The 12,167-nt window shown below is 44.8% G+C and overlaps 1 protein-coding gene across 2 annotated transcripts; it reads right to left on the bottom strand.

The window, feature by feature from the left end:
- Positions 1-568: 568 nt before the first annotated feature.
- snx12 (sorting nexin 12) lies at positions 569-10,454 on the bottom strand. Of its 2 annotated transcripts, XM_015351710.2 has the most exons (5): positions 10,221-10,452; positions 5,637-5,732; positions 4,814-4,938; positions 4,227-4,317; positions 569-2,091 (listed from the first exon to the last, which is right to left on the bottom strand). In XM_015351710.2, exons 1-5 carry the CDS (start codon positions 10,383-10,385, stop codon positions 2,083-2,085), a joined length of 486 nt encoding a protein of 161 aa, XP_015207196.1. In that variant the 5' UTR covers positions 10,386-10,452; the 3' UTR covers positions 569-2,082. The 2 variants fall into 2 exon arrangements, with proteins under 2 accessions (XP_015207196.1, XP_006632921.1); XM_006632858.3 differs by lacking the exon at positions 569-2,091 and having other exon boundaries at positions 4,215-4,317; positions 10,221-10,454.
- Between the last annotated feature and the right edge of the window lie 1,713 nt (positions 10,455-12,167).

Raw genomic sequence — 12,167 nt, 5'->3', positions numbered from 1 at the left:
GATGCTATGAACCACTATTATGGTATCATCCCCATTTACGTTGAACAGATTTAACAGCAATAAGTGAATACAAATGTCAACGTGAAAATAAGATACTGACGTGAAATACAGACCCACACCTAAACAAATGGATGTGTCAAATGGCAACAGTTCTGCTGCATTTCTTGCTCTGCTTACTGTACGGGGCTTTGAATTTGCTTAAGGCATGGGTGCACTGTGCTGGTCATTGAGGGTTAGTGTGTCTGCGAGGTTTCATTGGAATATCACTCTTCCCAATCTAAACCATAAAGATGCCTGTTTAACCAGATCACTAGATTCTCTCAGCTCTTCAGAGGCTGCTGCGCTAAAACAGGCAGAGAACAGCAGCAGACACACTGACCAGCCCTCCTGGATGAGGGCACACACCCCTGCTGTAAAGAATTACCAAGGCAAATCACTACATGGTCTTTGCATCCAAAAAGGAATAGACACAGTATGAAGTCACGGCATAACTGTATGAAATGCTGAATGAAATAAATCAATTTACAAGTACTCACTGTACAGTTTTTGGAGAGAAAAAGACAAAGACTTTGTTGGTTTTCACAGTGGTTTAATATGAACATGATTATCTGACATTACATTTCTTGACAGCAGATCTGAGACAATGCTTTTTTAATTAAAGCCAGGACTAAAATTCACAGCAGTTACATACATGAAAAATGGCTAAATAATAAAAGGTGTATATAAGGATAATGCAATAACAGGATATAAAACATACTCTGCTGAAATTATTGGGAATTAAAACAAAATGGGGTGGGATGTTAAGGAAGACTTGTCCCATTTTTTTCTTTATAAGCGCTACAGTTGTCGAGAGTGATTGGGCCATACAGTAATGAATTGGGAGAGTAGTAACCTCTTGCACCAGTAAAATCACTGCATGTCTTTCCCAGCCCTGACAGATATGAAATTCCCTAACAACTGTTAAACATGTTAACCCAAAATGGGTCTTTTTTTTAGGACGTTTGGGCTGGCACAGAAGGATTGTTCTTTTTCTCTTACTTGAGGTAGCCAACTTTTCAAAGAAAGATTAGTAGATAACTGGAAAGGTAAATATTTCAAACACAGCAAATGGTGTGGCTTACGGGGAAGCTAAAAATCTTGACTGTCAAGAAAGACACAGATTTGAGTCCTTGTATTGACATAGGCACATCTGTCTTTTCAGTGTCTCAGAGAAATTTCTTTGTGTTCACTACAGTAACAACAAGGAAAGGTGCTTATCAGTTCAAATGCAGGAGAAAGAGGACCGCTCCAGAGCTCCCCCATATTAGTGCAGATGTTTTAATAGCTGCGTAATTGTGGAATTTAACATCTAAACGGTGCCGGGATTCCAATACTGCTTGAACTGCAGTTATATCAATCACATCTCAACTGCTGAGCAGTTTTGTATTTTGGCCAGAACATGACAAGAAGCTCTTATAGTAAAGGAGAGTAAGGAAACAGTCTACTAACTAAAAATGTATACATTTTCAAAGCGAACTTGTGTGGAGCATTTACTAGATCTCAAAGCCCATGCTTGCTCTGAATTCAAGACTTTTATTTTTTTTTTTTAATGTGCATGTGCACCAACAGTCACCCCCCAAACAGGACACCTAACATCTTCAAGAAAGAAGGTGCTGACAGAACAAGAGAAGGGATTCAATCAGGAGAAACCATTGTACTGCAGAGGGGGGGTGGGGGTGGGGGTGGGGGTGGGGGGGTTGTGCACACGTTTTCAGGGGAAGTCTGAACTGTTGGTGCCAGCTGTCTCAGCAATAACACGCAGCATGAGCTGTGAGCAGACACGTTAAAGATTTAATGTTTTAGAAAAACGTATCCTTACCGACCTCAGTGGAGCAGACAGATATAGGCACGCAGCCGTGTCGAGGTCTCCTTAACGGCATTTTGCTAAACGTATTGATATATACATTATATACATATACATACAAGGAAAACAGCTGAGTGCACCCTGTTGGATCACCTGTTGTTGAGGCAGCACGGGCTCAATCATGAAGAGAGAATAAAACGAACTGCTAGGCCCTGGTGTGATTGCTCAGCGTCTCTGGATCACTGGTGCTAGATTTAAGATGAAAATAGATCAGATTCCATTTAAAGTCATGCAGATTAACTGTAAAGAGGCAACTGCTGGGGGCTGTAGGATTGGCACAAGGTTATCGATACAATCCGAGGTCAGGAAGCTCCCTTTTGCCGGACCCATGACCCCAGTCTGAGCGCGTGCAAAGCTCCCCACCGGAGCCGAGGAAAGCCCGACTTCGAAAAGGTGGAGCTTTTTCACGAAGAGTTTCAAAATCAGCAGCAGCCCAGCACACAGATGTTAAGTGCCACTGAAATACCCTTGTTCTTAAATTCTAAGCGGAAATCAGAAATAAAAAAGCGTCACCTGAGTTTGTAGGGTAAATTACCCGAAAGGATCCAAAATGATTCAGTTGATTTACAAGGGGTCGAAATTCTGTTCAGTTCTATGCTCTAAAGAGCACGCTACAGGCATTAAATGAAAACCTCTACGCATTACTGACATTGTTTAGCACAATGTTTTGTGACGACAGCACAGCGAACAGGGTATTCATCAGCGTGAAGCAGGGCTGCTCTACCTGCACAAAATATTGCCAATTGTGAATTTCAGTTTATGAACAGATTTTCTGGGGGTTGTAAAATCCCAATGAAATGAAAAGGCCTGGCTTTGCCTTGAAAAAAGCTTCACCTGACCACAAAACAGAATAATGCAAAGGTAAAAAAGAACAGAAGATGGCATACTATTCCTGTAAAGCAATGTTTTAACATGTTGATGTGAGTATACTCAAATACTCATACTACATAATTCCCCACTCTCCCTGCTAGATCAAAAATAAAAAGAGTTATTAAAGCACAGAATGAAGGATGTTAATGCCCCCCGTATAACCTACTTGTACTCCAATCCCCTTTAATGCGTTTGGTGTAAGAGGGAACAGCCTCTGTGTTCTGTAGTGTGTAGAGCTCACAGGCCTCTGCGTGTAGGCATGATGCCATGACATTCAGTCTTCATCCAGTCAGAAGAGCAGAGCTCAGTAATTGCAATAAACAATCACCCAAGTAGGCAAAATAACCTTCCCTTATATATGCTCAGCATTGTCAGGCCTCAGGCTCATAGCCTTGATCCTCTTACTATATTTAACAATTTTTGAGAACATCCATCTGAACAATTATAGATCTTATAATAAACCCATGTGTGTGTATATATAGATTTTCGTACTCCCTTACATCATAGCTTAAACCTGCTACCTGTTTATGCCAGCAGTAAGTCACGGAAGCAGAAACCTTTCAGGATGAGTTAATCTCACCCTGTTGAGCTTACTTTTAAAAAAGTCAAACAGTATTAAAGAAATGGACATTTCTGGCAGCGCTGACAGAAAAAAGGTTCAGGGGCTCACATGTCTACTGGTATACCAAAAAAGGAAAGCAATACCATGTCAGGCCCGAGAAAGGCTATGCCCAAGAAAGCGCTCCAAACTCATTCGCCTGATAAGAGGGGTCTCCCCCTCACCGCTAGGCCAATTTGGATGTGATTCTCGAGTGCATCAGCTGAGATTTGAAACCTTCCTCAAAACATGACAGAAGAGTCTCATCCAAGCGTGCGATCACATCGTGCCAACGACCTCGGAGGTGGGGGGGGTTATAAAGAAGCAAACGGGGGTGGAGTCACAGGTAGGGCAGGTGGGTTTTTTTTCAGAAGCAGAGAAAGAGCAATTGAAGAATCAAGATACCCTCCCAACTTCCATGACAAAAGCCTCAAGCCTAAAGACATTCAATAATAAGCCAGCGGTTGAGATGGCTGCTTATTAAAGAGATAATGGGATTTTTAGGCTTCCCACTAGACGGGAGAACAATGCTCCCCCTGTCCTAATGTCCTAATGTCCTATTCCCAATCACTCCACTGTGCCCCCACCACCACCTCAGTTTCAGTTTCTAATCCCTGTTTACAAAAAAGAACAAACACGCACGAAGGGGAAAAAAAACAGTCCAGTAGATCTCCCAAATAATACCGCTGACCATTTAAAAAAAAATAAAAAATAAAAAAACGTCTAGAAACGAAAGCTTTTTTTTTATATTTATATATATATTTCTTAGTGTAAAAATAAATGTTATTTTGCGCAGGTGAAAGAGGTGGAATGGAAGAAAAAGAGCGAAGCGAGAGGCGCCCCCTACTGGCGTACTTTTCCGGGGATGTAGTTCCTGTCGATGCTCTCCTCCTGAAGGAACATGTGCAGGCAGCGCTCGTTCTGAGCCAGCGGGTGACCTGCGATCCTGCAAGCAGGGGCGGGGGGGTTGGTTTGGGGGATGGAGAATGGGGGGCAGAAAGCGAAAACAATAAGCTCAAGGTCAAAGGTCATGCCACAAACAACTGCAAGTCTTTGTTATTGTTACTGGAGACTACTTTGTAAACCTTTACCACTATAAAAGGGCAATACATTTCAGAGGTAATATTTACTGACCCTTATTTTATGACCCGCTAGGAGGTTTTTGAGACAATAAAGGTTTTGATTGATGTTTAAACATGCACCCTACCTTATCTGCTGATGAGGTGATTGTTGGTTATGAGTGTTAATGGTCAGTTAACACTAAACAGCCGCTGTTGATGGATCAACAGAAAGTCTCTGTCTGCTGCAGTAAAGAAATCCCCAGCGGAAAGCAGACAGCCCAGAGGAGATTTAGAAGGAGAGAGTTCGAGGGCTGTGGGTGCAGAAATGAGGAATTTCTCAGGGCCGCGTCAGCGTGCAGAGGGCTGGGTGATGCCACGTACCTGTTGATGAACTGCTCGAGACCCGCCCGCCGCTCCTCGATGAAGGATTCTTCGAAAATTCCCTCGTCCCCCCGGAAGGGCAGTTGTCTCTTCAGGGCTTTCCCAGGCAACGGAGGCACGACGATCTGTAACGCACAATAATTAATAATAATAATTGCTTACACTTCTATAGCGCTTTTCTGGACACTCCACTCAAAGCGCTTTACAGGTAATGGGGATCCCCTCCACCACCACCAGTGTGCAGTCCCACCTGGATGATGCAATGGCAGCCAGAGTGCGCCAGAACGCTCCCCACACACCAGCTCTCAGTGGGCAGGAGAGCAGAGTGATGGAGACAGCCCACAGCTAGGTAGGTCCCTTTTCAGAATGGCAAGGGCCACCATTTGTCTTGACCATCCCACACTGGAGGTGGAGGTGATGTGGTCAGCATCACGCTCCGGCCGGCCTGTTACCCCCAGCAGGATTAACCCCCCGTATTCACTTGGAAAGACGAGTGGACCTGGGAGCCACCTGGATGGACAGGCTGCCCGTCAGAGCCTCACTGCGGCCATGGCCAGGAACGCCCCTGTATACAGCGCCGACACTCCGGCTGTGCAGTATTTTTAATAGCTAAAATTTCAGCTTTGTTCACTAATCGTACGCTCATATTGCACAACAACATCGCATATAAGACCCTAAATGTGTCACGCGTCCCATTTTCAACTTAAACTGTAGGTAATGCAACTGTGAAAAGAATAATCATTTTTCTACACAGCAATGCATTTTTTTCCAGTGACGACAAGTGTGCTCAGATGACTTCTTTAATGCACCTGCCCCCTCTCACCTTACTGTCTCGCTCCAGCTCATTCTTTAACCACTCAAAGTCGCTGTACCTTCTCCGCACACAAGACTCCTTCAGCTTGAAGATCGGGAGGTTGGTCTGTAGGTTTGACAAAAAAACAAATTCTTAAAATGAAAAAAACTGAAGCAAAAGATGAACCAATCCCCCCGTGCAACTTCTTCCCAGAATCCCAACTGCTAACCTCCGAAACACCACTGAGATATAATTGGTAAAGCAAAACAGGGCACAGACCTGCAGAGCACTAGGAATACTTTCCTGCTTCTAATATTGTCTTTGAGTTCCACAAGTGCTTTTCTACCCAGACACAAGACCGGGCTAAAGAGCATCTCAAAGATGAACAAGTTGTCTTGAAAGTGTAATCTTATGGCTGGTAAATCCAGATTCCAGTCTTCAACACTTTGGACTTCCCTACTGATGATACACTGAAGGATAAGCAAATCATTTCAATCTGGGACAAAGGCCAGAGGATAAAAACACTACATATTGCTGTTCTTTAGTCTTCTGTGGTTTAACAATTTTAACACATAAGACCTTTTATAATATCACCAGCATATTTGTTTCTTTAAAGGTTTAAAATAGAAGTAAAAAAAATCCAGGGAAACCAGAGGAGGTCTTATAAAACAATGAAACGACATTGCTGCTGCGATACAAGGGAGCTCTGCAAAGATCAGTTTTAGTAACTAATCTCCAACCTACACAAAAATGTAAAATGAGCTTTAAATTATGCTACACTGGGCAGACAACTCCTTGGACACGCATGCGTATTAGTTTAAAAATCAAAATGAACTTAAAACATTTTTAACATTACAAAAGGAACAGGTTCAGAGAAGCCTAAACGGATGTAAAACCAAACCAGAACAAAGTGAAATACTTGATTATGTTGCTCACAAGCCACCCATAGGCTACTAATCCACAGTTTATCATCTGTCTGCTGCCCTACATGTTCCCAAACTGTCAGGTTACACAGTGCGCCTCCTTCCACCCCTGATAAGTTGCTTCCCAGCACTTCCCTATCTCCTGACTCCTGATCCACAAAACGCAAAGACAAGGAAAAATAGGACAGAGGCTCTGCTGACCTTCCCTGCTTTACAGAGGTCCTGAACAATACAGAACAGTCTGACAGCAGAGTCCCAGAGCAGGACTGCACATCCGCCCGCCGCTACAGCAGTGGGGACATTTCCAGCGCGACAGGGCAAGCCCCTGAGAGAAGCAGAACCTCCCGGGTCAAGGCCTTCGAGAGATAGAGCCCCCAGGGGGCTCCAATGAGGCCCACTGATTCAATGCGGCTGCAGCGCACTGATGGGATTTGAAATAAAAAAACAAGTAGGTCATTGCGAAACAGCCCTGGGGAAAAGGGACGTTTAACCACAAGTCTGCAAGCTTCTGATCACAAGGACGCCATTTGCACATGGCCGCCGCCGCCGCTCAGGGACGGCATCGGGCCTCCCTCGACTGCGCCTGGATCGTCAGGGACAGTTGGCACCCCCGTCTCGGGCCGACTGAAAACCTGGCACCGCCCCCCGTCCCTCCCCAAGGACGCGGGCTGGTTTTCTGTTAGAAAGCAGCAGAAAGGTGACGTGGCCCCCTTTAGAAGGCAAACAGCAACACTTCCACTGACGGCACCGGCAAGCTCAATGAACTTCGATACTCCAAATTTGCTTTCAGGTTCAATCCCTTTAAGCCATTGAGAGCTCTTCCACAACGTGACTGAAAAAAAAATCCCTCTCCCCAAAAAACAAGCCCGGGTGACCAAGGAATTTACAGCCAGTTTACCTCACTTCCTCACTAAATATAGCCTGACCCGTTTTCCTGCAAACTACAGCAACAGCTCGGTTCAAGAAACCACTGGGAACAAATTTCCTTCCTACCAAAGTTAGCCAGCACTTTGCTCAAGACTAGAAATAAAAGCTATAATCACATTCCCAAGCCCCTCATGACAAAATCGCATCTTACTGTGTCTTCGGCAGCAATGAAGTAATTTAATTAACCGCCATTGTGTCAGCCAACATGACTGTCTAGTGCTAGCAGCCATGCTGGGCAAGAAGTGCTGTGTCAGTCCATCTCCCTGAAAATGGGAATGCAGGTCAGGAGGAGGCTAGAGGAAGGAGAGACGAGGAGTGGAGGGCTGGTGGGCCTGGGCCAGTACAGACAACCCGACAGCCCATTTCTAAACCAGGAAGAGGTTCATTCATCTGGGTTAGCGCAGAAAACCTGATGGATCACTTTTAAAGCATGAAGACTCGAGTCCTTGGTGCAGAAGACTATTGACCTCGCTGTGTCTTAACTAACCACTCCCTAATCAGCCATCACTTAGGTGACGACAACTGGCTGTTCTAGATTGTTTTTAAAATACACACTTGCAAAAAGATTTCATGGTTTCAGCTACCTCCATAGTTATATTCTAGGATGATAATTTCCTAGTTACCCCCACACCACCAAACCTTTCTGGAATCTATTCCCTTCCACCTGTTACCACTTCGAAATGCACTGCTGTGTCTACGTGTTGTGGCGTTGTCTGGTCTGTGCTGTGTGCTGCACTGTGCATGTCCTGAGAGAACGGCACGGATGACAATCCCATGGTGCACGTTCACATGTCAAAGACACTCCTCTCCCTACCTAAAGTGATTACCGTGGAAATCACCTGCTTCACTAACCAAGACATTACTGTAAATATTGGATTTGGGTCGATCGGCACTTCGCGCGGCTTTGCCTTAACCAAATGGGATGCCCTGTGCTTCAGAAGCCACGGCAGTTTCAGAAATCAATGACCCTTCCACTTTTATGGAATAATGAAAACACCCCCCTGGGGATGAACACAGCACTTGGAACTGAACCGAATCCAAGGCACCAGCTCTCTCCACCTGCTTTAGCTGCATTCCCTGTCAGAAGCTGGGAAAAGCGCCGGTGAATAAGCAGGGAAGAAAAACCTGAGGCATAATTAGTGGTGACAACACAGGCGCTGCAGAATGCAATGGCCCCATTATTAAATTTGAGGAGAGCAAGTCTGTTTCTTGTCTTGACTGGCCCCTGCTGCAACTTGCAAAGGCCACATTCGGAATAAAATATCCAGTTACCGCCTTGGCTGTTCCAGAGCTGCCATGACAAACATTTTCGCACACCTCAGACACTCTATCAGGGTAGATTTATTAGCATGCGTAGCTATCCTTCCAACCAGAAAACAGAGCAAATCTACAGCAAGACCGAGTGCTTTTATTTTCAACCAAGACAGCAGCAGGTTACCTGCAGGGCAGAACCTGGCTGACATTTGCCTATCTGTACAAACAAAACCCTAAATTGTGCTTTCTCTAAAGACCATGACAGTGATAATTTAGCTTGAGAAACAGAACCTGCCCTGAACATTAAAGTCCAACAAGGTCAGTAATAAGATATTTAAGACACACTTTCAGCTTGACACCTTGAAGCATAGCCTGGGTGAGATCTGGGGGAGGAAAAAAAAGTGTACTTTGCCCTAATCAGCAGGCAAGGAAAAATATGCTGATGTGACAAATTATAGCTTTCATTTTAAACACAGTACATACTCCTAAATCGTTACAAAGAGAATGCTAGACCTGCTAAGAATCTTCCTCCGCATACATACTTGTCTGACCGCTGCTTCGTTAGCTAAAGACAGGCCACAACTACAGAAAGTTAACCAGTGAAAGTGTTGCTTTTAAAACATTTTTGTTTGCGAGCTAACCACAACACATCGCTCAAGATTCCCGAGTGGGCTCGAGTGAAAAACGTCAATTACATCCAACATCCCTGAACTGGAAAGCGCAACTAATCTCGCAACATTTAAAAAAACGATAAACACGCCCAATCACAGCAAAGACCGGAACAAAATGTATTAAGGGTACAACCGTGTTCTAGGAATATATTGCCAGCCCTTCCCCATTTAGTGCATCGCCTGATTTTCACCACCCCTTCCGCAGACACGCCGGAGAGATCCCGCATTCCTGCCTTCTGCATTAGACGACTAAGGGGCTACACTACCCCCCAACTATCTTACACATCTGAACCTGCACAATTTTGATCCTACTCTTCGAGGAAATCAATCGGGAGGTTAGCTTCCCTTCCAGGCGTGAAACAGCCATTTCGCCATCTCCCACCCCGGCTTGTCTCGTCTGCCATGTTTCGACGGCGGAACCGACTGCGACTACTGTATCACCAGCCCAGCACTAAATGGATAAATAACAGCAGAAAGCTACTGGAAGCTTTTCTTAGATATATATACACGTCTGCATATTTCTCTCAACTGCCTTTCCCCCAGTTAACGGGCTCACTGTGGGTCTACGGTCATTACACCGCGCAGACAAAGATCTTCCTAGAGTTCGGGGTTAAAATCGTCATTCATTCGCACGACCTATTAATCTCCCGTTTCCCCATCACCTACGCCGTATGTGCATCTCCCATGATTACATTCTAAAGGATGGAAGGCAAAAAAAAAAACATGTTTCATCTAATTTAACAGACCCTCCCTGCCTGGGGTTCCGTTTTCACTCGCTATACGCTGGTAGGCCCGATCTTCATCCTCGGCCTCGATTTCTCCTCAAGAGGGCGACTCACCCGCATCCGCACTTCATAGGTAGTAAATCGGTTTCTCCCGACCCCGACGGTCTGGGGGTCGTAAACGTCAATTTCTAGGAAGTTGCTGGGAGGCCCGTAAGCATCCGTGAGATCCTGAGGTTTGGAGTTTAACCGGCGGGTATCAGCGACCGTAGGCTCCGACATTTTCAGCTGGCGAGCTGCCCCTTCGGGTCGGCGAAGGCAGCGAAACGGCAGAGGGGTACACGAGATCTGCCCATTCTCTGTCGCCACAGCCAATGGCACTCGAGGAAGCACTGTCGCCCCGCCCCACAGTTTGACAAGCGGTTGTTCGGACCAATAGAAATAAAACAGCAGGCACGACCACCCGTTAAAGTGTGTCGTCATGTCCGTCTTGGCCAATAGGAAATAGGAAAGGATACAAACCGACTACAAATCCCAGAAAGCCGTTCTCATCGGTCTTTTGATAAACTGTAGTAAATCGTAAATTTGCCCAGTGTTTTTCGCTTTCGGTATTGAATTAATTGCATATTTAAAAACTCACTATCAGTATACAAATTTGTGATTTTATGTACCCAGTAACCAACTCTGAAACGTTGAAGGTCCTGTAGTATCTCAGATATGTTAACTTTACACTGGAAATAATGGATTTTAATTTTATGAGCTGTGGCTCTTGTTAGGTCTTTACCTTTTAAACGCAGTGAAGTGCCTGACCTAGGCAATATGCCCGTTTGGTGAGCGTTTGATCCAATCAGGAGCTGTCCTTATAACTATGCTGAAGACGTTAGAGGAATCGAAACGATAGTATTTTATTGTGTGATCTTTCAGAAATTTGTCTGGCATCAAAGCAGATATATTTTACACGATCAAAAAACTTACAGAACATACAAACATGACACTGTTGTAACTCCCACTTTTGTGGTCTGCCCTTAAGCACATTCATTCAATTACAGGTTCAAGAACAGTGCTGAACAGTGCTGCCAGGGCATTCACCAGAGCAAGGCAGTTAGACCATACCACCCCTATTCTAATAAAGCTCCCTTGGGTCACCATCCACCAGAGAGTGGATTTTAAAGTACTGCTTCCTGGGTTTTAATGCTCTGAAGGTCCCATCTACCACACTGACCACCTTCTTGTTCACACTTCTCCCCAGTCTTTAAGAGCAAGTCAAATTAATCTAACCAGCAGCCATATCACCCTGCAACTCACAGCTAAGCAGGTGTGAGCCTGGTCAGTACCTGGATGGGAGACCTCCTGGGAAAAACTAAGGCTGCTGCTGCTGCTGGAAGAGGTGTTAGTGGGGCCAGCAGGGGGCGCTCACCCTGCGGTCCATGTGGGTCCTAATGCCCCAGTATAGTGACGGGGACACTATACTGTAAACAGGCGCCGTCCTTTGGATGAGATGTAAATCCTGACTCGCTGTGGTTGTTTCTTGAAAAGAGTAGGGCTGTAACCCTGGTGTCCTAGCCAAATTTCCCATTGGCCCTTACCAATCATGGCCTCCTAATAATCCCCATCTATGAATTGGCTCTGTTACTCTGCTCTCCCTGATCATCTCAGACATGCAATGGAAACCTTTCAAAGATCTTAAATCCCTTCTCTACCAGTAAGCCTATTAGCTTCCAGTACTATAAACAGTCTGATTTCCTATCTTCTGTCTTTTCCCTCTTAGTCATTTTTAAGCTCCATATTTTTCTTTTAGCCTTTTTTTTCATATGAAGCATATTGAGATTCACTGTAATGGAGTGTGATACATACATTAACTGTATTTTTTACATATTCACTTTGTTTTAACAGGACTGTATTCAAGTGAGTCAAAATGGAAAATGGATATTTCCAGACAAATACCAGTTTAGAAAATGCTTCTCTCGCTTTTACTTATGACGGTGCTGAATACATGATATATTTCGTTGTACGTTACTGACGTCAAACTCAAGTCTGGATAGAACTGGACGGGGTTCGGTACTC

The sequence above is a fragment of the Lepisosteus oculatus genome, chromosome 8 (genome assembly GCF_040954835.1).
Source record: "Lepisosteus oculatus isolate fLepOcu1 chromosome 8, fLepOcu1.hap2, whole genome shotgun sequence".
NCBI classification, from domain to species: domain Eukaryota; kingdom Metazoa; phylum Chordata; class Actinopteri; order Semionotiformes; family Lepisosteidae; genus Lepisosteus; species Lepisosteus oculatus.
Note: the sequence above shows the minus strand (reverse complement) of the source record. Positions and strands in the feature narration are given on the sequence as shown.